Genomic DNA, 27,490 nt, shown 5'->3' on the forward strand with positions numbered 1-27,490 from the left:
TTATTTTATAATATATCAATATAATATTAATATAAAATATATTATAAAATTTAATTAATATAATACTAATATAATTAATATCAAGAAATGATATTTTTATATTACCTTCGATCGGTAATCCAGTATAGAAAAATAAATCATCTCCTACCATTTCTGATTGCATTTATTTTATCTTCTTTCTTATAAAAGAAACGTCATTTATTTTACTATTTTATTTATTCATTTTTTATATTAAATATATAATTATATAGGATTTATTTTTCTATACTAAATTATCTTTGGTCAAACAATCAGAAGGCTTTTTTTATCTTTTTTAATTAACTTATACGGATGATGAGAAAGACACCCCTATTTTTTTTATGACCAGAGATGCCATATCTCTGTTTTTTCGTCCCTCTTTCTGGACAAATCGGGCGGTGAGGGGAGGCGGTCTTGGGACGAGATTGACGAACGAGTTGGCGTGTTTTCCAGCTTTGCTTCTGTATAATTATGGCGATCCAACGGTTCCGAGTTCTGGTGGGGGGCCCTAGCGATCATCCGACCGTTCAGATCAAACAACCATCTGTCGCCACCGCACGGAATACAGAAGCAAATAAAAAAAAAAAGAATAATAATGTGAGACCGGCTCAATTATTTTCGCTCCGCACGAGGGTAGGGAGCCGAGGCAGAAAGGGCCGCGGGGCGGGGGACCGAAGACGAGAAAGGGAAACGGCGAGCACCAACACGTAATTTATCTGGAAAAAGAAAAACAGAGAAAAAAAGAAAAAGTAAATCCGGAAGGGGCGGTGCGGTTGAGGCGGAGGAAGAGGGGGAAGAGGAGGGCAGATGGCAACGCTGCAGAGCTGGCGAAAGGCATACGGCGCCCTCAAGGACACCACAACCGTCGGCCTCGCCAACCTTAACAGTGATTTCAAGGTAGATACAGATGGTTATAGATAGATTTTTTTTTTTTTTTGATTTGTTTCTATCCAATAAAAGAAAAGAATTCCTACACCCTAAACTAACTCGATCCGATCTGATCCCTTTCGACCCGATCCGCGTGCTGCCGCCGCTGCCTGATCGGAGGACCTGGATGTTGCCATCGTCAAATCCACGAATCATGTGGAGTGCCCGCCCAAGGAGAGGCATCTCAGGAGTGCGTTCCCGTTCCCCCTTCTTCCTCCTTCGTTCCTTCTTTATTTTTGTCTTACCAGCCATATTGTTGATTCCCACCTTACTCCGATCCTGGTGTGCAGAGATCTTGGCGGCCACTTCCATGGCCCGCCCCCGTGCCGACGTTGCCTACTGCATACACGCTCTCGCCCGGCGGCTCGCCAAGACCCACAACTGGACGGTACTATTTCTTCCACCCCATCATCTGTTTCATATTCTGTTCTTATTTAATCTACTTTCATATTATTATTTCTGTCAAGTGCTTGCTGCTATTGCTCTTCTGGCACGGCCTCATTCATGTTTTGTTGATGTTTGGTTGGTGCTTTGGCTTCTCAGACATCCAATGGACAGAATTGGTCATCGAGTAGATGATCTTCTGAATCTTAGATGAACTTTAGAAGAGCCCTTGCTTTGAAGAGTTTGAGTGGTAGTTGTTAGACCATCCATCCCATAGTTTGACATTCTTTTGTTTTAGAGTCCAGGATTAATGGCTGTGATTAGTTTAGAATCAATCTGAACTTTCAAGTATAGTAGTTGAATGTTGAGTTTATTATCAATTTTCCGTAACTTCTAAGGGGAGATTTACACATTAGTGTCGTCCTTCTCTTCTCCATCATACATTCATACTCCTTTTTTTTATTGTTCTTCACATCTCCAATCTGGCTTCTTCTAACATTGTAAATCTTAGAAGCCACTTGTGCCTCTTAGAAGACACGAGAAGAAGGGATTGAATTTTGATGTCAAGTCCCTTCAATATCAAATTCTCTTGAAAATAATTCTTGATACAAGTTGGAATTCACCTCTTATCATCTTTTACAAAATGGGTATGGAATGGAATAAGTGCTCTGATGGCGCTACTTTGGACAAGAGAATGCCTTTTTTTTTTTATTGTCACAAAGGAAAAAGGAATTATATCACCAACCTTCAAGATTTTGAACATATGTTTTTTTATGCGAGCTTAATTCTGTATGCCACGATCAATAAATTTGTATTCTATTAAATATTTTAGAAACTATTCTCATCTGAGAAAAATAATTATTGATTCCTGAACTGTCTTAGGTGCAAACTGATAACAAGCATTCTCTTAAATAAATAACTCCTAAGATCTGAAGCATAAGGAACATAATCTTGCCACATAATTTTGCTATTTAGTGATTGAATGTGTAATTGCTACATGTCAAGTTTCTTGAACGAACCTTTGTGCCATGTAGTGATTTGACACTCTTCTATTGATTCAAGATGTTCACATATCAGCTAGAAAGGATCTTTTCTACAATAATCATGGCCTGTTGCTCAAAAGTTGGCTTTATCTTAGTTCAAATTTATGTAGTTGTGGTTCCTTTAAATGAACGCCATATGTAGTTTAATGATAAATCATGTATTTTTGAACAAAAAAAAAATTTGCATAATCGCCTTGGGATGGCCATTATTTATGTCATGTTAATAGTGTAGGCCTATCTGCTGACCTTATAGGACTTGCTTAACATCTTGGTCTATCTCATAGGACCCCAAATGAGTTCACCATGCAACCTTTATGACATGTAGAATATAGTGATTTTGCACTCTTCCATTGATACAAATGTTTACATTATCAGATCAAAAGGATCTTTTCTACCATAATCATGTGTTGTTGCTAAAAAATTGGCATTGCCTTAGTTCGATTATCTGCAGTTATGGTTCCTTTAGATGGAGCTCATCGTTAGTTTAATGATCAATTTTGTCTTAGTTCGATTCTATGCGTTCATGACTCATAACCCATTGTTACCTTGATCTTATAGGATGTGCCCTGTGTCTTAGCCTATGTCATAGGGTCCCAAGTGAGCCAATCCATGTCTATTAAGGAGAAATACATGTGCAGGAGTTTGTAGTTTCTCTATGATGACCTGCAATTTTTAGAGATTTGAGCTATTTGTAAAATACTTATGAGCCATCAAAGTTGAAAATTCATTCTAGAAAACTTTATGTAAAACATGGACAATGCTTAAAAGCCAAAACTAAATATTTGAAGGTTTTATGCATTGACTGGTCACATAATGGACAATTTCAAATAACATAAAGGGTTTGCTTCCACTTTGGCTTGGAAGTTTTTGTTAGGATGTATTCAAAAATTTTATACCATGCGTAATAGTGTTTTTTCTTGATTGATGTATATAACTATTCAATTTATTTGTCCTATCCTTAGAGTAGCATCCATTTTTCTCCTACTTTATGCATTGATAAGCAATTGCTCATATGTCTTTTTTCTTTAGGCATTTTAAGTATTATATATTATCATTAATGGTGTGGTTTCTGTGCTCTGATATTTATCTATGCAAATTATTTTACCTTGTAATAAAAAAACCTTGCATTCATGTACCACTTGATGCATTGGTAAGAATTCCTAATATATTTGATTTTTGGTTCTAGACATTTTAAATGTTATAGATTATAATTAATGGTGTTGATTGTCGGTCCTTGGGTTTTTGACAATGGAGCCCATCAAGATGCAGCCAACTGTAGTTCATAATTTAAAAGGAGGCTGCTTGACAGGATTGAGCAGATCTTACAGTTGGGACAATTAGGGGGCACATACTGAAAAGGATAAGAGAGAGAGCTTAGTAAAGTTGTAAAATGTAGAGGCTGATGGTAGAGATAAAAGAACAATGAACACCCAGCATGACCTTCCCAGAGATTTGCTTATTCATTTATGTATGTATTGTTGTGAGCTTAAGGCTGCATTTGGTTGTAGGCTAGAAGGGGGTTAAATGCAATATAAAGACCTTTTAGTCCACCTATTCCACTTTAACCTGCCAAAGACCAAAAAAACAACCTATTTATTTTGAAGGTAAAGAGGAATAGGAGAAGGTTAACCCATTTATCTGGGCTAACATTTTACACAACCAAACACGGCCCAAGTATCTCACTCTTCTGATGTTTTTTCTGCCTTAAAGTCCTTGTATACATTGCATGGAGGCGATTCCCTGTTATGATTATTGATTCCTCTCATTGGCGGTACAGGTGGCACTGAAGACACTCATAGTTATCCATAGGCTTCTTAGGGAGGGTGATCCTTCATTCCGTGAGGAGCTGCTTAATTTTTCCCAGAGGGGACGCATACTTCAATTATCAAACTTCAAGGATGATTCAAGTCCTATTGGTTATTCATCTTCGCCTGCAATAATCATGACTCAACAGCACTTCTTTGTTTGTAGTAGGGATCAGAATCCATTATCAGTTCAGAAAGTTATATCATTCTATATTTATTACTTTGCAGCTTGGGATTGCTCTGCTTGGGTTCGCACTTATGCATTATTTTTGGAGGAAAGACTGGAATGCTTCAGGGTTTTAAAATATGACGTTGAAGCTGAGCGCTTGACAAAACCTGCTCAAGGGTCTGAAAAGGTCTAGAGAGTTATTGATCTGATCAGATTTTAATGTTTTTATTTCACTTAGGAAATAGTCTTCTGGCTATATACATACGTACCTTTTTTGAATAGTCTTCTGGCTATATACATACTTACCTTTTGTGAATAGTCTCCTGGTTATATACATACTTACCTTTTATGGATCTGATCAGATTGTAACGTTTTTATTTCACTTAGCAAATAATCTCCTAGGTATCTACATACTTACCTTGCAGATTGTAATATTGTCTCTTTTATGATTGTTTTGATGAATTTTGTTGTCAGGGTCACAGTAAAACTAGAGAATTGGATAGTGAAGACTTGTTGGAGCAATTGCCTGCTTTACAGCAGTTATTATATCGTCTTATTGGATGCCATGTAATTGTTTCTGCCACTTCTCTAGGATCATAAGTTTTATTCTAGAGTTGATAGATTAGAAGTGACCAAATGATATTTTTAAAAGAAAGATCATCTTTTTTTCTCAAATTATGTGATCAATCCACATTAATATTGGTTTCTGGTTTGATGTGCAGCCGGAAGGGGCTGCTGTGAGCAATTATGTGGTACAATATGCTCTAGCCCTGGTAAGCCTACCATTTGAGCCACCCTACATTTTTTACTTTGAAGCATGCTAATTTTTGTTAAGAACAGCAAGTATAATGAGAATTAGTACAGTAAGTGACTGCCAAAATGCTTCATCTACCTCATATATGAATAAGTTGGCTGTTGAATATCCAGTTACTTTGGATTTTTAGGTCTCATTATTTTCCCTTACTTGGTTCAGCTCAGCTGTATCAATCTTATTCCCAAAAAATGCTTCGGCATGGACACAGGAAACTAGGATTTACTCATTTATTTAAAAAAAGATTAAATAGTTTTTGTGTTATTTCAATATTTGGTCATATTTTTTCTTTTCTGTATTAGGACCCATGAACAAAGGATCATACTAAGATCCCTTTCTGATGCAACATCATCTTTATGTCTTATCCTTCACATATTCCGCAATGCTACATCCAAATATTAGAAAAGTAATATTTGACCATGCTTCTTCTGGTATCATAATGTTAACAGGTGTTGAAAGAGAGCTTTAAAATTTATTGTGCTATTAATGATGGAATTATCAACCTTGTTGATAAGGTATATAACATTCATTGGTTGTTCAGATCATATATTCAAGGTGATTCACAAAAACTTTCAATAATTTTTTTCTTAAATCTCTATTTTCTCCTTATTTCAGTTTTTTGAGATGCCAAGACATGAAGCAATTAAAGCTCTTGATATCTACAAGAGAGCTGGACAACAGGTAGTCCTGTCATCTCACATTTAAATTACATCATGCTGTGTATTTCTGTGACAGTACCTGCCCCCCTCCCTCCCCTCCTCCCTTCTTTTTCCAGGTTGGCCATGTAGAGGTCTTGTTAGAGCAATGCAATATAAGGTTTATAAGTTTCGGCTATTGAAGAAAGTTGTTTCTTGATGTTGCAGGCTGGAAGTCTTTCTGATTTTTATGAAGTTTGTCGGGGAGTAGAACTTGCTAGAAATTTCCAATTTCCAAACTTGAGAGAGGTACGAATGATAATAACATGGTTCTAGTGGTTTTCACATCTTCTTAGGGTTCTCATTTTCTTAATAATCATCTTGCAGCCCCCACAATCATTTCTTGTAACCATGGAAGAATATATAAGGGAGGCTCCGCGAGTGGTTTCGGTTTCCAGAGAGCCATTGGTTAGTTAATCATTTACCCCCTTTTCCTTCCAAATTGATCGTAAATCTTGGATGTATATTTTAGTTGATTTAACTCGTTTTATATGTCTCAATTACTTTTAGTACCAAAGGAATATGCTTATCAAATGCTTTTATTTCCTGTTGTGCTTATGCCTTTGATGTACGCCCTGGTATCTTATAATACATACCATTTGGTCAGTGTAGCATCATAGCAGGATGTCCTGATTTTTTACCATGCGTGCTAAACAGAAATTCAAGCTTTTAAGATAGGTTGGAGAAGCTTTGCAATTCCTGCGTTATTGACAATATAAATCACAAATCTGAGGGAAGAAAATTTTCTAATATATGCACAACATTTGTTTCTTCAATACCACAAAACGTGGACCATAGATTATAAATATCATTTAAAAAGCTCATTTGAGTCTTACGTTGCATCACACCTGTAAGTGAGACACTATGAATTCTTCATAAACTATAGATGTTATTAAAAAGGCTTATCATATCTCATATCGTTCCTTTAAGTAAGACTCTCTAAGAATGCCTAACATTAGCTGGTAAGACTAAATGAAGTGACACATACGGACACTACAGAGAGACTTATCTAAGATGTATGCCTTTCACGTGATTTAATACCTTTTATGGGAGGATTTGATTGGGGTCTGGTTGTGATTAACAAATAGAATGGAAGAAATGGTCACATACTCACATGTGTGTGTACATGTACAGGTATATTGCTTGTGTGCTCACGTGCTGGACTTAAATAATATAGGATATGCTATATATATATATGTATATATATGTTGAACTCAAGTGTAGCCAAGTCTCTCTCTCTCTCTCTCTCTCTCTCTCTCTCTCTCAAAGTTCCGTCACAGACCGCTCTACATTCAGCCACGCCACAATGACTTGCAAAGCACTATGGACAGGATGAAATCCAGCAGATGTATGTATGTGTGTGTCTATATATATATAGAGAGAGAGGGAGAGAACTACTATGCTCCATTGTAATGGATTTGGAAGCAAATCTGCTTGCCTCCGGAGTTGTCCGATCACACACCAATCCTGAAGTAATAAGAGCCCCAATTTACAGGTTAACACGAGCCGTTAAAAAAAGCATTAATGGGATGGGGCATTCTACCCAGGTCCACGCCCGTCCCTTGGTACGTTGCTCGTACGCTCCCACCCTCTCTCTCCATTACAACATAGCCACGTTTCAAACAAAAATTATTAATTATTGGGACCCATGTCTCTGATATTTCTGTAATGCTTCTGTTTATCATCGTAGACTAAGTGTTTATTTTGAAGGGTTTGTGTTTATTAGGAAGGGGTTAGTATTTATTCTTCGGGTGTTTCTGTTTATTTTTGGAGGGGAGCGCAGGAAGGTAGTGAGCACCCTCTCCATGGCCCGATTGTGTTTATTCCCACAAGGTTTGTGGTTATTCTACACTACTTTATGTTTACTGCATCTAAACTTTGTTTTTATCCTCCGTCCTTGATGTTTATTGTGAGTGAGCCCTGACCTGACCAAGGGTGGGAGGTCAAGTTTCTATTTATTTCTTCTACGGTGTTTCTATTTATTGGCACAGATTAGGTATTTACCCTAGAGGGTTTGTGTTTATTCTTTGGATGTTTCTGTTTGTTTCTACAAGGGAGTGCATGTTTCTATTTGCCCATGGCTAGTTTGTGTTTACTTTTAGAAATTAAAGAAGTGGGTCCCAGCAATTAATGAAGTGGCCAATCTGCAGGTGGATTTTCTTTTTTGAAATGATAACGGATGTGAGATCTTTAGCTACTTGTATCGATTTGCCACAGTGTGGTTAGATACTGTTGCTGGTGGTCCAAACCGAGAACGATTGACACGACGGTGTGAACGGGGTTCCGCCTGAGTTGTCTTGGTTGGTGCTGGTTGCGCTCCACCTTCCGCCAAGGAACCTGCAAACAAGCCTTGCACCACCACCAGGGTGGTGATGGCCCTCCGACGGTCAAGTCAGAGGAGATTGGAGGAGGAGAGATGATAATCACAAGTGGGAGAGAGTGCTCTGGGAGGTATTGCTTACCCCCCCCCTTCTCCCCCCAGCCGCATATATACCTGGCTGGGAGGTCTCTCAGGGGGGTTTGTCGTCGTGGGGCACGATAGAATGGCCACTGACATGGCCGTTACGGGGCGTCGTGGAGCAGCGCTGGGTACGGTCATGGCAGGGCGTAGTGGAGCTCCGCTTTGTACGGTTGATACAGGAGATCGTGGGCAGCATCGGGTACAGCCGTTGCAGGGAGTAGTGGAGCAGGAGGCCGCGGCGTGCCTCTGGAGAATAGCCTGTCGTTATCAAAAGATCTCCGACTCGGGGTCGGAATGCTGGATCATAGGGCAGCCGACCCGGGGTCGGGCTGCGAAGCCGAGGAGGTCCGACTCGGGGTCGGAGTGCTGGATCATAGGGCAGCCGACCCGGGGTCGGGCTGCGAAGCCGAGGAGGTCCGACTCGGGGTCGGAGTGCTGGATCATAGGGCAGCCGACCCGGGGTCGGGCTGCGGAGCCGAGGAGGTCCGACTCGGGGTCGGAGTGCTGGATCATAGGGCAGCTGTAGCTTTCCTGGATACGCGTGCCGATCACGTGGGGCATGGCGGCTCAATTCCCCCATAACAGTAGCCCCCCACTTCCGAGCCTGGAACCAGAAGGGGAACAGGTGAAGGGAGTGATGTTTCGAGATTGCCGCCATCCTTCGGAGAGGCGCGCGCGCTTCAAGCTTCCCGCCTTCTTTATGGCGTATGGCGGTTGCTGCTGACCTGGCAACCTGAGGATTTCGGCGGACATCCTTCCTTAATGGTGTCGATTCGCCTTTGGGGTGCGAGCGACCCTTCGGCGGCCAGGCGTCTTCTGGCGTCATCGAGGTGTCACTTGCCCTTTCGCCTATTTAATCGGGGGCCCTCCCCCGTCCGTCTTCTTCTTTACGGACATTTTCGAGTTTCTCCTTTGCGCTACCATTGTTGCCGCCGAAACGTTCGCTTGCTTTTCCTTTGACGCTCTCGGAGCCGTTCTTCCTCCTCTTCAAGTGAGTTTCCCACTCTTCTACTTTGAGCTCTTCATACTTTTTCTTTTTGTACTAGTGCACCCCAGTCGTTCCGGCCTTTCCCTCCTTCTTGACCCCGTCCTGACCGTAGATTGGCCATTAGGGATGGGCGAAGTGGGAGCAGATAGCATCAAGTCAAAACTGGTCGCCGAGGACTTAGACGGATTTGTGGCTCGGTACCACCTTCCCGAGGCCTGCAATGTCACGCTCCCAGGGCCTGAGGAGAGGATGTCTCATCCTCCTCGAGGGAAGATCGCCATCAATGAGGGCATCCTCCAGGCCGGGTTCCGCTTTCCCCCTTCAGACCTAGTCTTACAGGTGCTCCGGGGTTTAGGAATGGCACCGACGCAACTGGTGCCGAACTCGTGGCGTGCTCTGACGGTCTTCCAGGTTCTCTGTCGCTTGCATGCGATTCCCGCCACCTTGAACGTTTTCTGGGAGCTCTACGGCCTGAGCGGCCACCCCCAGGACAAAGGGTGGTGGTGCTTCGCAGCGCGGCGAGGGTGCGGCCTTGTCAAGGAGGGTCCTACCTCCATTCACCACTGGAAGGAGCGCTTCTTTTTCGTTGATGCAGACCCCTCCTGGGAAATCAGGGCAGTCTGGGGGACGCCGGTGAAGTCCCCAATTGGCCTGTCGAAGTTGTCGAGGGAGGAATCCGAGGGCGTCGCCGCCTTGAAGGGGTTGGTCGCCGAGGGCCAGCTTCCCCCGGTGGGCCGCCTTATTTCTGAGGATACCTTGGTGAACGTCGGTTTGAGCTCGGTCCCCACCGACCGTGAGTCCGCCATCGTTTCTTTAGCTCTTTTCTTCTCTTTCGTTCCTTCTTCCTTTCGGTTTCTCAGTCCCTGACCATCCCGTCCTTCTTGCAGAGGTCGACGACGTCATGCGGTCGGTGAAGTCGAAGGCTGTTGGTAGGGCGTCCCTGCTGGAAGCAGTCCGGAGGAGGAAACGAGCTCTTCCGAGCGGGGCCCCACCGGCGAAGAAGTCCCGTAAGGAGATACCTCCGATGCCGACCGACGAGTCCGGGCCCACCGGTCAGGGAGATGTTGTGGGCACCGACCGGCAGCTGACGCTGTATCAGCCCTCCGGTGGTAAGGTTGCCGCTACTCCGGAGGTGCCACCTGAGCCTGCTCAAGACGGACGGGTCGGACGTGATCGGTCCCCGACCCGGCCTTCGACTCGGTCGGCTCCTGATGACTCGAGGAGGGACGCGCCGAGGCCCCGGCCGAGCGGGACCCTATCAATTCCTGGGGCGACCCCCGCCCCGAGCGCGATCAGCCGGACTCTTCCCCAGGCGATGGATAAGGGTAAGGCTGCAGAACCACCATCCGGCTCCGGGGAGAAATCGGGGTCTGCCTTCACTACCGATGGCGCCCGAAATCTCATCGAAACAGTGTTGCTGGAGAAGGACCGTCGGCGGGTCCGGGAGTTGGATGTCTCTGACGTTGGGGCCGCCAGCTGCGTCTGTCTCATGTCGGTGAGTGTTCTTCTGGCCGTCTTTCACCATTTATTGGCTCTGTTGTTCTCCGCCTGACTCCCTTATTTTTCCTATTTCTTAGCTCGCCCAGTACATGATCCGTCTGGAGGAGTGCTACAAGGAACAGGCGGGGCTTTTGGCGAAGGCCGAGGACCGGCTGAAAGCAATGGAAGAGGGAGGCCGGGCTGCGGCAGGCAGGACGACCGGGGACCTCGAGGCGAGGCTCCGGGAGGCCGAAGAGCGGGCACTCGGCTTCGCCGCCCTGGAGGAGCAACTGTCAGAGGCTCGGGAGCAACTCAAAGCCGCCTCGGGCCTCAAAAGCAGGGTCAAGAAGGCGGAGGAACGGGCTGAAAAGCAGTCCCGGAAGATCGCGGACTATCGAGAGCGGTGGGAGAAGGCCCAGCGGTCTGCCGACAACGCCTGCGACCGAATCCGCTCTTTTGAAGCCAAACTAGGCGAACTGGAGTCGGCCCTGGAGAAGTCATGCACGGACGTCCAAGAGCTCCGTTCGCGCCTGAAGGAAGCCGAGGCCGCTCGGGTTGCTACCGAGGCGAAGCATAAAGAGGCTCAGGCTGATCTGCTGAGGGTCTCCTCTGAGGCCGAAGGCCGGATTGTGGCGAAGGTCTTGGAGGCCAAGGCTCAGATTATGGAGCGAGCTGAGGCGGAGCTGGCCGAGAAGAGGGCGGAAATCGGGCGTCAGGCGGTAGAGGCTTATCGCCAGTCCGCCGAGTTCGCCCATGATATGTCGGAGGCAGTGCGGACCTATCGCCAGTCTGACGAGTTTGTCCATGACGCGTCGGACGCGGGGGCCGAAGCCTTCACCTTGGGCTTCGAGGAGGGCCTGGCAAGGGTGTCGGCTAAGTATCCCGAAGTTGACCTGAGCGAGATCTCCCTCCTGGACTCCTCTCCGGCGCCATCGCCTGCTGGTTCTCCTGCTGCTTCCCTACCTCCCGCGGACGAGCCCGGCGTTCCCGACCCGGGAGTTCCTCCAAGCTGACCTCTTGTACCTTTCATTGTCTTTTTTATTTTTGTATGTCGGCGTTTTGCCCAATTGTATGGGCCTCGGCCCTGAAAATTAATGCACGTTGAATATTTCTTCATCTCGCCCTCGTCCTCTTTTTTTTTTTTTTTTTTTTTTTATAGCTCTTGGTTGCTTCTTGCTGACTTTTGATTCCCGAAGTTCTTCCGGCGCTAGGCCAGGCATCCGAGGGTTAAACCTCAGGAAACTCTTCCGGCGTTAAGCCAGGCATCCGAGGGTTAGGCCTCAGGAAATTCTTCCGGCGCTAAGCCAGGCATCCGAGGGTTAGGCCTCAGGAAATTCTTCCGGCGCTAAGCCAGGCATCCGAGGGTTAGGCCTCAGGAAATTCTTCCGGCGCTAAGCCAGACATCCGAGGGTTAGGCCTCAGGAAACTCTTCCGGCGCTGAGCCAGGCATCCGAGGGTTAGGCCTCAGGAAACTCTTCCGGCGCTAGGCCAGGCATCCAAGGGTTAGGCCTCAGGAAACTCTTCCGGCGCTAAGCCAGGCATCCGAGGGTTAGGCCTCAGGAAATTCTTCCGGCGCTAAGCCAGGCATCCGAGGGTTAGGCCTCAGGAAACTCTTCCGGCGCTGAGCCAGGCATCCGAGGGTTAGGCCTCAGGCAACTCTTCCGGCGCTAGGCCAGGCATCCGAGGGTTAGTCCTCAGGAAATTCTTCCGGCGCTAAGCCAGGCATCCGAGGGTTAGGCCTCAGGAAATTCTTCCGCTCGCTGGTCGGCCAAGGCTGGCGCAAGCCGAAGCGACCGGTCGGGGCTTCCGGCTAGTCTGCTCCCGGGATGATCATCGGGTTAGCCAGGCATCTGAGGGTTGTCAAGCCTCAGGGAAATTCCGCCCGTTGGTCGGCCAAGGCTGGCGCAAGCCGAGGCGACCGGTCGGGGCTTCCGGCTAGTCTGCTCCCGGGATGATCATCGGGTTAGCCAGGCATCCGAGGGCCGAGCCTCGGGAGATTCCACTCGTTGGTCGGCCTAGGCTGGCGCAAGCCGAGGCGACCGGTCGGGGCTTCCGGCTAGTCTGCTCCCGGGATGATCATCGGGTTAGCCAGGCATCTGAGGGTTGTCAAGCCTCAGGGAAATTCCGCTCGTTGGTCGGCCAAGGCTGGCGCAAGCCGAGGCGACCGGTCGGGGCTTCCGGCTAGTCTGCTCCCGGGATGATCATCGGGTTAGCCAGGCATCCGAGGGCCGAGCCTCGGGAGATTCCACTCGTTGGTCGGCCTAGGCTGGCGCAAGCCGAGGCGACCGGTCGGGGCTTCCGGCTAGTCTGCTCCCGGGATGATCATCGGGTTAGCCAGGCATCCGAGGGCCGAGCCTCGGGAGATTCCACTCGTTGGTCGGCCTAGGCTGGCGCAAGCCGAGGCGACCGGTCGGGGCTTCCGGCTAGTCTGCTCCCGGGATGATCATCGGGTTAGCCAGGCATCTGAGGGTTGTCAAGCCTCAGGGAAATTCCGCTCGTTGGTCGGCCAAGGCTGGCGCAAGCCGAGGCGACCGGTCGGGGCTTCCGGCTAGTCTGCTCTCGGGATGATCATCGGGTTAGCCAGGCATCCGAGGGCCGAGCCTCGGGACATTCCACTCGTTGGTCGGCCACTTGTCGCTCGCCGCCCATCGGGGTTTCTCTGTGCCCAGCCGCGACCGTGTTTCTCCTCTCCTCCAAGCGTTGCCTGGGGGGAACACGAGAAGGGTATTAAACGCTAATTAATGCGTTACCTGGGAAATCGGATCGCCAGTTGCTGCTGGTGAGGAGTGTTAGTTGAGCGGCCGCGATACGCGGGTTCTTCGAGGAGGATGCGGCCTGGGCGCGAGCGGAGACACGTGGACCTAGGGGTATACGTCACCCGGATCGTCCTGCACAAAGAATGCGATTTAAGGAGAATGACGCTTAGGAAATCGCGGGGAGATACGCCTCGGGAGCCGGAACGGCTCCGGATTCAGTGCGCCTGCATTTATTGGAGCCACCCGTATCGGAACTACCAGGGGGCCGCAGCTTGGCTATAAATACAGGTGCAGGTACGATGGAATTTGCCAAGCCGGAGCTGCAGGTTGCCATGGATCGCGGACCTCCTCCTTGGCATATGACTGAGAGACTCCTGTCGAAGGAAAGGGGAGGCGCTCCCCTTACAACTTCAGCCAACTAGCCGTTTCATCTGGGATCAACAAGGAGGGTCTCCCCGGCGGAACTCCGCTCTAGGCGTTTCATCCGGGATCACATCTCCCCTCCTTGAAGTTCAGCCTCCCGGTTGAGCTCTGCGCCGGACGCTCAATCCGGGACCGCGCCTCCATATACTCTTCCCCCTCGAATCCCTTCTCTTCCCTACCACTGGGGAAGATGGGAATATCCTTTGGAGGCGGCGTTCCCCTGGGGGCAGCGGGAGCTTCTTCTGCGGCGGCTCCTCCTCTTTTTGGTGAGGTGCTGGATGGCGCCTCCGGTTAGAAGCACCCACTTCTGGTGGGACTGCAGCCGCCCTGGGTTGAGGGTTTGGGTCCCCACCTCTTCTTTACTTTCTTTACTCCCTAATTCCCCTCTGGGAATTCCTTGTAATCACACGAGCACGCCACTGTAACCAGAAATTATTGAAATGAAAAGTATTGCACCTTTTTAAATTGTCTTTCTGGCCTTGTTGTTCTACTGGTAATACATCCGCAGGTTAGCGGAATTCCAGCCTCTTGGAATTTCTCGGCCATCTAGGGCTTCCAACTGGTAGGAGCCAGGTCGGTTTACCCAACGAACTTTATACGGGCCTTCCCAATTTGGCGCTAGCTTCCCACCTTCCGTAGGTTGAGATGCCTTAGCTCGCCTCAGCACCAGATCTCCAATTCTGAAAAGCTTCGGTCGGACTTTGGAGTTGTAATATCGGGCCACCCTCTGCTGATACATTGCCATCCGTACCTGAGCCATTTCCCTTGCCTCTTCCAAGAGATCCAAGTTTCCTCGGAGTTGCTCTGAATTGGCCTCGGGTCGGTGCGCGGCCACCCGAGGCGAGGGGAGTCCGAGCTCCACGGGGGCAACGGCTTCCGTGCCATAGGTTAGGCTGAAAGGCGTCTCTCCAGTAGGAGTCCGTTGTGTGGTCCGATACGCCCAAAGGACATTCTCGAGTTCCTCGACCCAAGCTTGCCCCGTCCGGCCGATCCGCGCTTTGATACCTTGGAGGATTGTCCGATTTGTGACCTCGGCCTCGCCGTTGGTTTGGGGATGCGACACGGATGTGAACCGATGCTCGATCCCGAATTCCTCGCAGAAGTCCCGGAAGTGCTTGTTATCAAACTGTCGACCGTTATCCGAGATGAGGACCCGAGGTACTCCAAATCGGACAATGATGTTCTTCTTCACGAACTTCCGGACTTGTGCCTCCGTGATGGTGGCCAGTGGCTCTGCCTCCACCCACTTGGTGAAGTAGTCGATGGCGACAATCAAAAATTTCCGCTGGGCCGAAGCGACGGGGAATGGTCCGAGGATATCCATTCCCCACTGTGCGAAGGGCCAGGGCGCGGTGATTGGCGCCAAGGGGACAGAGGGGACTCTCTGGACGTTGGCGTGGCGCTGGCAGGCGTCGCATTTCCGCACGTGGTCCTTCGAGTCCTCCAACAAGGTCGGCCAATAGTAGCCTTGCCTCATGATCTTATGCGCCAAGGACCTAGCCCCCAAGTGCGATCCGCAGATGCCTTCGTGGACTTCGCCGAGGGCGTAGGCCGCTTCCGCGGGGCGGAGGCACCTTAAGAGGGGGGCGGTAAACGAGGTCCGATACAGCCTCCCTTCATAAAGTACGTAGTGGGCGGACTTCTTTACAAGCCACCGGGCCTGATCTTCGTCTTCAGGGAGGATTCCTTCGGCGAGGTAGGCGACGAGCGGGTCCATCCAAGACGGCTCCGGATCAATTGCCATCACCGCTCCAGCCCCGTCAATGCTCGGGGCATCCAGGGTCTCCAGGTAGATTGCCCTCGACAAGTTGTGCGCGTCTGCGTCCACTAGGCGGGACAACCTGTCGGCCCTGGCATTTTCGCTCCTCGGGACCTGCTGAATGTCAACACTGCCGAGGTCGGGAATGAGTGTTTGCACCTTCCGGACGTAGCTCTGCATGGTCGGGCTCCGCGCCTCGAACTCCCCTCGAACCTGCCCGACCACCAGCTGGGAGTCGGTGAAGACTTTCAGACGCCGGATGCCGAGCTCCTTGGCGAGTTTGAGTCCCGCGACTAGGGCCTCGTACTCCGCCTCATTGTTGGTCACTGGAAATCCGAACCTCAAGGCATACTCGGCTATCACTCCATCGGGATTGGTGAGGACCAGCCCAGCCCCTCCACCTTCAGGGTTCGACGACCCGTCAATGTGGAGCGTCCAGATCGGGAGATCGAGGCTGGGTGTCTCCGGCGGCTTAGGTTCCGCCTCCTGCACAGTGCACTCAGCGAGAAAGTCCGCGAGCACCTGGGCCTTGATGGCTGGTCGGGGCTGGTAGCGGATGTCGAACTCACCAAGTTCTACTGCCCACTTCACCAGCCGTCCCGCATTCTCTGGATTGCTGAGAATCTGCCGCAGTGGTTGATCGGTCAAAAGGGTGACAGAATGAGCCTGGAAATAGGGGCGAAGCCTCCTGGTCGCAGTCAGCAGCGCGAAGGCGATCTTCTCAGCCTTCGTGTACCGCGTCTCGGCATCCCGGAGGACTCGGCTGATGTAGTATACAGGCTTCTGAAGTCTTGCCTCTTCCCGAACCAGTACTGCGCTGACTGCGGTTGGGGAGACCGCCAGGTAAAGGTAGAGCATCTCCCCCTCTTGCGGCTTGGACAGCAGGGGAGGAGACGCCATGTACTCCTTGAGCTGGTCGAACGCCGCATGACATTCGGCCGTCCAGAGGAAGTCTTTTGGGCGCTTCAACACCTTGAAGAATGGTTGGCAGCGTTCGGCCGACTTTGCCACAAATCGTCCGAGCGCGGCGACCCTTCCAGCGAGCTCCTGAACCTCCTTCACTTTGGTCGGAGGGGACATATCTTGGATGGCTTTGATCTTGTCCGGGTTGGCCTCGATCCCGCGCTGGTTGACAATGAAACCGAGGAACCTCCCGGCCGAAGCACCAAAAGCGCACTTCGCTGGGTTTAGCTTCATGCGAAACTTTCGCAAGGTGGTGAAAGTCTCCTCCAGATCTGCAATGTGCTGGTCTGCATGGCGGCTTTTTACCAGCATATCGTCCACGTACACCTCCATATTCCGGCCGATCTGCTCCTTGAAGATTTTATTGACGAGGCGCTGGTAAGTGGCGCCAGCGTTCTTCAGACCGAAGGGCATTACCTTGTAACAGTACAGCCCCCGGTCTGTTATGAAGGCAGTTTTCTCCTCGTCCTGTGGAGCCATCATTATTTGGTTGTAGCCGGAGAAGGCGTCCATAAAAGACAGTAGCTGATATCCGGAAGTCGCGTCGACCAGTTGGTCTATCCGTGGAAGCGGAAAGCTATCCTTGGGGCACGCCTTGTTCAGGTCGGTGTAGTCGACGCACATCCTCCACTTCCCGCTCGCCTTCCGGACAAGTACGACGTTTGCCAGCCACTCGGGGTAGCTCACCTCTCTTATGAAACCTGCCTCCAAGAGTTTGTCTACCTCCTGGTCGACCACCCGGATCCGATCCGGGGCACAGTGTCTCTTCTTTTGCTTTACTGGTCGGTGGGTCGGGTCGACGTTGAGGGCGTGAGAAACGACCTCCGGGTCGATCCCAGGTACATCGGCCGCCGACCAGGCAAACACATCTGCATTGGCTCGGAGGAATTTCACTAACCGGAGCCGAGCTTCCAAGTCGAGGTTGGCACCGACCCGGACCGTGCGGTCCGGGCGGCCTTCTTCGAGGGGAACTTCGATTACGCCCTCGGCCGGCTCCCCGTGCCGCAAGGCCACTTCGTCTCTGGCGTCAAGTGACTCGACGCTTAGGGCCTCCATGGGCTTCTTCCCTTTGAGAGTTGCTAGGAAACACTGCCGTGCGGTCGGCTGGTCACCTCGGACCTCTCCAATCCCGGCCGCTGTGGGGAACCGCATGAGCAAATGGTAGGTAGAAACCACCGCGCGAAGGGCGTTCAGTCCGGGTCGTCCGAGGATAGCGTTGTAGGCCGAGGGGACACGGACGACCAAGAACCCGAGCCGCACCGTGGCTTCTGCGGGTGCAATGCCCGCAGTCACAGGCAGCTCGATGACACCTTCGGCCGAGATAGCGTCTCCAGTGAATCCTATGAGGGGGGTGGATGTTTTGTGCAACAATTGTCGGGACAAGCCCATCTTTTGGAAGGCCTCGTAATACAAAATATCAGCTGAGCTTCCACTATCCACAAGAACACGCCTTACATCGTAGTCCGCCATAGTGAGAGAGATCACCATGGCGTCATCGTGGGGAGTCTGAACCCCCTTTACATCTTCATCACAAAAAGTGATTACATTTCCGACCTGCTGCCTCTTCGCGACGGCCACTCCTGATACTTCCGCCGAGCCCCCTGCGTTCCTCACGGGCCGAGAGCAGCCCCCAGTGATGGTGTGGATCACTCCCGCAACGGGTCGATTCTGCTCCCGAGGCTCCTGAGGGGCCGGGTCGGCTGGACGCGGGTCTGCGGGGAGACGTCGGTCGTTTACATATCGACCGAGACACCCTCGGCGAATGAGAGCCTCGATCTCGTCCCGAAGCTGGAAGCAGTCTTCGGTATCGTGGCCGTGGTCTCGGTGGTACTCACAGTACGCCCGAGAAGGCTTCCTCCCAGGGATCTTCTTCATCTGCCTCGGGACCGGGAGGTCCTCCCGCCCCTTGACCTCCATGAGGATCTGGGCCCGGGGGGCCAGGAGTGGGGTGTACCGGTTGAAGCGTCGGTGCGGAGAACGAGGGCGTGTGGCGCCGTGGTTCCTTGCTGGTGACGGGCTTCTGCGCCGGCGTTGAGGCGTCGGGCTCCTCCTCTGGGGTGCCTCTTTTCGCCTTTTCTTCCCGGGCTTTAGAGGAGTCTCGGCGGCCTCCTTGTTCCGGTGGGAGGCTGCCTCCTCGGCGTCTGCATACTGGTTTGCCCGAGACAACAGCTCCGGGAAGCTCCGCGGCAGGCGTTTGTCCAGGGAGAAGGTGAGTCTGCCCTTCCGGAAGCCTCGCTTCAGGGCTGAGAGAGCCACCTCCTGGCTCAAATTCCGGACCTCCAGTGTTGCCTTGTTGAAGCGGGTGAGATAATCCCGCAGGCTCTCTCCCTCGTTCTGCCGGACATCGAAGAGGGAGTCGGAGACCAGTCTTCGCCGGCTACTGACGGCGAAATGGCTGATGAAGAGACGGGTGAACTGGTGGAAGGACTGGATGGAATTAGCCTCCAGGCCGGCGAACCACGCCCTTGCCGGGCCGCGGAGGGTCGCCGGGAAGGCCTTGCAGAGGAGAGGATCCGATGCTCCATGGAGGAGCATAAGAGTCCTGAAACTCTCCACGTGGTCCCGTGGGTCCGCCGCCCCGTCGTAGGGTTCGATCGCCGGCATTTTGAACCCCGGCGGGTTTAGGGTTCGCAGGATCCTTGAGGCAAGCGCCGGCTGGGAGGAGATTTCCAAGTCGGCGAAGGGATCTTTGGAGTGGCCCTTCAGGACCTGGAGCTGTCTGTGGAGATCGTCCACCCGCCGGTCCAGGGAGCGCGACCGGTGGGTGGGAGACAAGGAGCGGCGCGAGGGGGACCGACTGGAGTGCGGGCCCCTCGAGGACTGGGGTGTCTGAGAACGCGCCCGGGTCCGCCTCTCGTACCCCGCGCAGCTCCGATGAGAAGGTCCTGGCAGAATGGACCGCACTCGAGAATCCTCCCCGCGCCGGCGCTCCTCTCCATGGGAGAGGAAGGAGCGCGGGTTGTGAGGAAGAGGCGAGTGCTCGGGGAGCAGCGGCTCCTGAGCCCGCTGCGGCACCCGAGAGATCACACCCTGCAGATTCTGCACTGCCTCCGCGAGGGTGCGAACCTGCTGGGCTAGCTGGTCGAACTGAGCAGGTTCGACCGTCTGAATGGGAGGAGAAGCGGTGGAATGCTGCTGAGAGTGTGTTGGGGACGCAGCAGCCTCCCGGCCAGAGGCGCGAGAGGCTCCGCGACCGGAAGCATTGGAAGCTCCGCGACCACCTCGCCGTGCCATTACGATCGTTCTGAGATTCGGCCCTTCCTCTAGCGCCAACTGTTGCTGGTGGTCCAAACCGAGAACGATTGACACGACGGTGTGAACGGGGTTCCGCCTGAGTTGTCTTGGTTGGTGCTGGTTGCGCTCCACCTTCCGCCAAGGAACCTGCAAACAAGCCTTGCACCACCACCAGGGTGGTGATGGCCCTCCGACGGTCAAGTCAGAGGAGATTGGAGGAGGAGAGATGATAATCACAAGTGGGAGAGAGTGCTCTGGGAGGTATTGCTTACCCCCCCTTCTCCCCCCAGCCGCATATATACCTGGCTGGGAGGTCTCTCAGGGGGGTTTGTCGTCGTGGGGCACGATAGAATGGCCACTGACATGGCCGTTACGGGGCGTCGTGGAGCAGCGCTGGGTACGGTCATGGCAGGGCGTAGTGGAGCTCCGCTTTGTACGGTTGATACAGGAGATCGTGGGCAGCATCGGGTACAGCCGTTGCAGGGAGTAGTGGAGCAGGAGGCCGCGGCGTGCCTCTGGAGAATAGCCTGTCGTTATCAAAAGATCTCCGACTCGGGGTCGGAATGCTGGATCATAGGGCAGCCGACCCGGGGTCGGGCTGCGAAACCGAGGAGGTCCGACTCGGGGTCGGAGTGCTGGATCATAGGGCAGCCGACCCGGGGTCGGGCTGCGAAGCCGAGGAGGTCCGACTCGGGGTCGGAGTGCTGGATCATAGGGCAGCCGACCCGGGGTCGGGCTGCGGAGCCGAGGAGGTCCGACTCGGGGTCGGAGTGCTGGATCATAGGGCAGCTGTAGCTTTCCTGGATACGCGTGCCGATCACGTGGGGCATGGCGGCTCAATTCCCCCATAACAGATACAATGCGATAGAGTCAACTGTTGCAGTACTTTAGAGGAAAGGGAAAATGATTCTAGTATCGAGGGATGGGCGTGGATGTGGGTAGCACATCCCATCCCATTAATTCTTCTTTTTTTCCCTTAACGGCTACTGTTAACCGGTTAATTCGGTCCCTTGTTACTTCAGGATTAGTGTGGGATTAGACGGCTCCGGAAGCGACCGGATTTGCTTCCGGATCCATTCGAATGGAGTGCATCTCTCTCTCTCTCTCTATATATATATATATATATATATATATATATTATATCTCTTTATCTCTCTCTCTCTCTCTATATATATATATATTGCTTGCATGCTCACATGCTAGACTTAAATACTATAGGATATGCTACTGTATTAAGCGTTACACAACCAGCTGGAAGTTGGTTGTAAGCACTGTACCAAGGACCATATTGGCAAAGGGAACCAAGTGATATGTATTAATATGGCTGCTACACCCTTAGTACAATCTTTTTGACCTCCAAAATCAGCTTTGGGTTTTTTACCATGTTATCTTAATATATGTTTTTGTATGAAATTAGGTGGGCCTATCAAATCAACTGTCCTGGTTGTAGTTTCCTCTTTGTGCTGAGGTCAGCAACATGCATATTTATCACATTATTGGAATCTAAAATACATGTAACATATGGGTATTAGAATTGGCAATTTAGTTACAATTTGGTTATGGAAATCATTGAACTACTTACAGCAATGGATGTATGCTAAGGGACTTTATACGCACACAAGTTTTGATGTGGAGTTTTTATATATATATATATATCCAAGTCTTGATATGTAGTTTCTACTATCTTTCATGCTTCTTTTTTCTTTTTGGGGTGGGGGTGGTGGGACTGTCATTGAGCCATTCTTATAATCTTAGAAAAGGACAGCCGAGGGCATCAGTGTGGAGTTTCTACTCCAGTAACTAAGACTTGTTGCCATCTTCTTACGGTGGTATGAAATAAAATTTGTCCGTATCTATGCCACATCTAAGGATCTAGTCACTAGAACCTTGGTTCTCCCTTGATTGCTCATAGCAGCTGGCTGAATTTTTCCTATAACTGTTCTTTCGGATCATGAGTACCCTATACCATGTCAAACATCTGATGCTTTTAATAACTGATACTGTAATGAGTGATAATGAAAACATCACTTCACTACTGCCTGTTGAGTGTTTTTGTTACATGAGATCATCGCTTTGTTAGGGAACCATCTCCAATAGGGAGGGAGAGGCACGAGGTATAAAGGTTGGTGGGAAAATCACCATGGTGAAAGAGGGTGGTGGGTTATAGTGAAGGTGGCTACCATTGGTGGATAAGTTGGTTTCTTGTTGGTCATATTGTATGACAAGCTATGAAAATTTTAAGCTATAAGGGTTGCTTAGAATTATGCAAGTAAAACATGATCGGGAAATTGGGCTGTAATCCCAATTTAATCCTATTTCTGAAATCTGGTTCAGTTTTTGTTTTTGCTGGACTGACTCTATTTCATATATTTCATTAACTTTTTTTAATCAAATGAGTAACATATCTTTTGACATTGTATTGTCGAGTAATCAGACTAATTGTACTTCAAGCAATTTATATGAAGTTCTTGTTTTGAGTTAGGAGTTTCCAGAGAGACTTCTTTTGACATACAAACCGGAAACAACTCCTGCGCCCTTAGAGGAGGAAAACCCATCCCTTGATGAACCCAAACCAACACCATCTAATGTTGAAGTTGCATCTCCTCATAAGGCAGTGACTGAAGATGCTGGAGACCTACTGGTAACTCTTTAAGAAGAATGTGATATTGTCTTGTCTCTTTCTGTACCGTTTGTAAATCTCTTCCTGATTGCATAGGGATTACATGAAACAAATCCTGGTGCATCTGCAATAGAGGAAAGCAATGCATTAGCCTTGGCCATTGTTCCATCTGGTGCGTTTAGTTATTTCTTTTTTGTAGTGCATTTATAAGTTATTTCTTTACATCATAGTTAATATTTATTATGGTTGTTTGGCAGGCGGTGCTCCTTCCAGTGATTCTGGTATGGTGCAAGAAAAAGGATTTGATCCATCAGGATGGGAACTTGCCCTTGTTACTACTCCTAGTAGCAACAATTCATCTATGGTTGAAAACCAGTTGGTTGGTTCCTCTGCATCCCTCTTTCGTTAATACACTAGCTAATTTAATACTTTCGTAGCATTGTTGTGTATTTGATCAAGGGAATACTTCTTCTAGCTGGAATAATTTTGCATCATTACTAATACATGTGGAACCTTAAAACCTTCTAAAAGCCTAGCAGAAGTACAGGTTGTATGTCCTTTGGTTTTTTTTTTTTAAATTTTTCTATAAGAGGTATGGTGGATCATGCTACCATCTAGATTTGAACCCAGAGCTCTCCCAGTGCATGCAGTAAGGAGAGAGAGGTGCCAAACCCATGAGCTAAGTGCTGTTGGCAAGTCTTATGGTCAGGTTTGATCATTTCCTGGGAGAAAGTTTTTACTTTTTTAGTACTATCATTGTTGATCATGATGATCATTCACTGCTCTCTGCCTACCCTGCAAGTGTTGCAGAAGATATTCGTGTCAACAATCCATTGGACTTGCGAGCAAGCAGTCTGTCATAATAAGGTATCCAGCACATCTAATAAGATAGCCTGATGGATCTTAAACTTAGGGTGACCTACCTTGTCATGATTATTAGATCTCCCTCAGAATGCTTGTAAGCATCACACTTACGTAGTTATTGAGATGCAGCCATCTAGTCTAGACTCCCGAAATGCCATGTCTAAAATTGTTATGTTTTGGGTCTTAACTCATAACTCAATCTCTTTGTGGATCTCTTGCTTGATGGCATATAACCTTGTTGCTAGAATATGCACTGAGCAATACTTGCCCAAGGGTTTCGCCTTGCCTAATAAGCATGATGGATCCATTGTTATTGGTGATGTCATATAGTTACTTCTTGGCTTTAAGGACTTGCTTGTAATTATCATCCCCAGTGACTTTAGTATGTGTGGACACTTGATCCTAGATTTTGAGACACAGTCCTACAACATATCTAGGAGTTTTTTTGCCTCATTACCAGGAAGTATGTTACTTAGGGTCAACAAATCAAACTCCTAGATGCATTTCCTCATTGTCTTGTTGCTGCGGTTCAATGCTGTTAAGTCTTTAATAGAGGATATAATCAGATTGCGAGTACTTTCTTTTGATTTGTCTTATTTTGTTCAAAGCTGAGAATCCTGGACTAAATAATAGATGGATATAATCTGAGTACTTTCTTTTTTGGACTCTGATGGTTTCAACTTCTTTCCACCATGCTGATGCCATGCTTTTCTGTTGGTGGTAATGAATTTCAATCTTTAGTCTTTTGAGTTGTTTCTACTCAGATTTGTGCTACCAAACCAACTAGGACTTAATTGGATCAAGGTGACCTCTAAAGCCATCAATCTCAATGCACGTCATAGGACCCACCTACTGCCCTAACCAACTTATACTCAGAACCAACATATGATGCTAGATATGAATATCTGAGGACTAGGGACGTCCTCCAAGTTAGAGCTCAAATTGTTGCAACCTGTATGGTTTCGTAGCATACATCTAGGTTGTAAATAAAATGGGCCCCAAATTCATAGGGCCCATTGTTTTTTCCTTGGTCTGAAGAATGGTTCATGCTATTGTATGGTATGCCCTGTATGAGGCACACCGAGGTATGTGTGTGCCATACCTAGGCTTGTTGATGAACCATGAGACATGAGTTAATATGGGGATATGGGGGTGTACCATGATATGTATTGTGCTGATAAGTGATTGATGCTCCTGTATCATGGTACTTCAAAACTAGCAACTTTGTCAAGGAATAGGATGATTTCTTAATGATGTTCTTGTTGGTCTCTAGGGCCCAAAGTGTTCTCCATTGTGTTTTGGCCATTGTTCTGAAAAAGCAACTTTGATAGTGCATTTAAAGGCCCTAATTATCTAGGCAAATTTTGAGTAGCTAAGTACCAAGTACTCTATGGCCGTGGTTGTGCTTGGGCACTACACTGCTTTCCACTTCTTGTGGTCAAGATCAAGGTTCATTGTCTCGGTATCGGACCCCATACTGGTACCACACTAGCATAGTGTCGGTACGGTATGGTACGGAGTTTTTTTTGGCATACAGAGTGTCGGTACGCTATCCGTAGCGGGTACCGGCACCAAATTGGTACGGTACGGTATGCCCTATAGAATCCTGGACTAAATATATGTTATGTGCCTTCAGTGCCAGTATCATTGCATGGGAAGACAATATTCAAGATAGTGTGTATTTTATCTGGTATAATGGTGTTTTAAAAGAATGTTTTATCAGTGTAATAGCATTAGGAATATGCCGCTGCATTTGTTATTATGATTCCAAGGTGTAAGACTTCTCTTTTGAAGGCCATATACTTGGAGCATCTGTGAACAGTCTAATTAGATTCATGTCCTTCACAACTCTTTTCAGAAAGATATCAAGAGATGCAAAAATAAATTGAATGCTTCTTGCAAATGAAAGTACATATGTGAGTTAGACATCATAACAAGGGCAGTTGGAAAAGGAGAAAGAAGGGCAAGTCCCTCAGAGCAGTACTTAGATTTTAATGTTAATATTGACATCCAAACTGTGTTCATCATATACTTTTCCCCATCTTTAGTTGGTTATACCTCTGTTAACTTGTCTTTAGTTGGTTATACCTATGTTAATATTGATATTCCATCTCTGGGTATTTTAAGGAAGATTAGAGACACCTCTTCTGTTATGTTTGCTGTATGAGAATATATCAGGTGAAGGCATCTGTTGATAATTGGCAGGGTGGTGGTTTTGACAAGCTCACATTAGATAGTCTCTATGATGAGGCAACATATAGACAACAGCAGCAGCAGCAATTCTATGGAGCGTCAGCTCCAAATCCTTTCTTGTCAGCTGATCCATTCATGATGTCGAACCAAGTAGCTGCCCCTCCATCTGTTCAAATGGCTGCCATGGCTCATCAGCAGCAACAAATGTCCATGATGGCGCCGCCAAATCCCTTTGCTCAGCCCATCCCCCAGCAGCATGTGGTCATTGGGGCTGCACCAAATCCCTTTGGTGATGTTGGTTTTGGAGCTTTCCCAGCAAATAACCCTCAACACCAGAGCAATCCATTCGGTACACAACTGCTGTAATGCGAGGAATGCCTGTATCTTCTACACCACACCATTTTTTGTGTGCAATATCTTGCGAATTGTCTGTCTGAAATGGCTATAACGTGTTGTTTGGATTGTAAAGAAACGGGAAGTATGTAATGATATAAAATGTATGGGAGCTACCAGCCATAGATGTGCTTTGATTTGGAGCGTATGTGTGCTGTACCTGGTTGTAGAGTTGCTGCCTTACAAATCAAGCACCAGTAAGCAGACTCGTCTGAGTACAATGAATAATGATTAAGACAATCGCAAGTATGGTTTGCATTGTTTTCAGATTTTTTTTAACCGTCAGAAAAAGTCATGCCATGCAAAAATTGAACTGATGGGTAAGCAGCTGAATTGTTGAGTTGGTGTAATACACTAATGCCTGTCTTCCTGGGAAGGGTCCTGCAGGGTGTCCTACTCTGAGGATTCTGATAACTAGGTAGGTGTGCATCAGATGATTTTTATGATCTGATGATTGAATCAGACTGAAAATGGTCAGGGTAAATTGAGGAGATTGGTTAATAAATCATAAGTTTGCGTCTCAAATTATGTTTCCTTAATGGCATGGTATGGTCAAATTTATATACGACTAATTAGTATTAATAATAATAATTAATTCTTTTAAATTTCAATTATAACAATTTATATATACATTTACTGTGACATGGTGAGTTGGAGTACAGGGAAGTAGGGTTGGAAATGGTCCGTGCTTACATAGCCGGCTTCAGGTCAGGCCTGGGGCTAGGCTTGAGTTTGGTTGGTTCAGTTTTAGGCTAAAACATAGGACCCAAATAAAGTTTGGGGCTGGGGTTGATGCTCGGCTTAATTTAGGCATGGCCCGAAGTCCGAGGTTGATTTCTGGCCCGAAGCCTGAGCTTGGAGCTTGGCCCAATCTTGGCTCAAATTGGCCAATTAGGTTAAAGAATTTCGGATCAGTCGAGCTAATCGGGGTTAGGCCCAGCCTTTTTAATCAAACAAGCTTATTTGGTTAGGCTCGATTGATCCTTGGCCCAAGCTTGGGCTCGGCTTAGGTTGCAATTGGAAAAGAAATTTTGGATCTAAGGCCTGCCGGAAGCTCACAAGAGTTTGTGCCAAGCTCGGCAGGTCTGTGGCCTAGCCAGCCTGGCCCAATTCCAACCCTGATGGAGAATCATCTTCCTTCTAACATTTTGTTTAATATATTGTATGGAGCATAGGAATCATGAATATGCCATTAAGTCGACTAATAATTACATCCACATAATATTAAAAAAAATGTCATCCCATATTAATCCCTACTATCTAAAGCAAACCGCACATCTCATAGTTTCAATCATCACCACTCCCTTGTATTGGTGCCCATGAAGTCAAATTAATTGGAATACATATCAATGACTATAGGCGTCCACTAAATGCATCTTTCTTATAAACAGAGCACATCAATCGCACGTGTCACGGATAGGCATAATATTAGAAGAATTTATTTTCACTAACTTTTTGATGCAGGACAACTGCAGGAAGGAGAAGGAAGGGGGAAGAAGAAGAGA

The 27,490-nt window shown here is 48.4% G+C and overlaps 1 protein-coding gene across 2 annotated transcripts; it reads left to right on the plus strand.

Annotated features, from left to right (window-relative positions):
• Positions 1–637: 637 nt before the first annotated feature.
• Positions 638–26,231, plus strand: LOC103717090 (putative clathrin assembly protein At2g01600). Of its 2 annotated transcripts, XM_008805337.4 has the most exons (15): positions 638–915; positions 1,066–1,135; positions 1,236–1,333; positions 4,150–4,288; positions 4,406–4,533; positions 4,821–4,913; positions 5,069–5,119; positions 5,607–5,672; positions 5,773–5,838; positions 6,021–6,101; positions 6,180–6,260; positions 22,398–22,556; positions 22,632–22,707; positions 22,793–22,914; positions 25,605–26,231. In XM_008805337.4, exons 1-15 carry the CDS (start codon positions 826–828, stop codon positions 25,956–25,958), a joined length of 1,674 nt encoding a protein of 557 aa, XP_008803559.2. In that variant the 5' UTR covers positions 638–825; the 3' UTR covers positions 25,959–26,231. The 2 variants fall into 2 exon arrangements, with proteins under 2 accessions (XP_008803559.2, XP_038987677.1); XM_039131749.1 differs by lacking the exons at positions 4,150–4,288; positions 4,406–4,533.
• The last annotated feature ends 1,259 nt before the right edge of the window (positions 26,232–27,490 follow it).

This window comes from Phoenix dactylifera, chromosome 11, assembly GCF_009389715.1.
Source record: "Phoenix dactylifera cultivar Barhee BC4 chromosome 11, palm_55x_up_171113_PBpolish2nd_filt_p, whole genome shotgun sequence".
Taxonomy (NCBI): domain Eukaryota; kingdom Viridiplantae; phylum Streptophyta; class Magnoliopsida; order Arecales; family Arecaceae; genus Phoenix; species Phoenix dactylifera.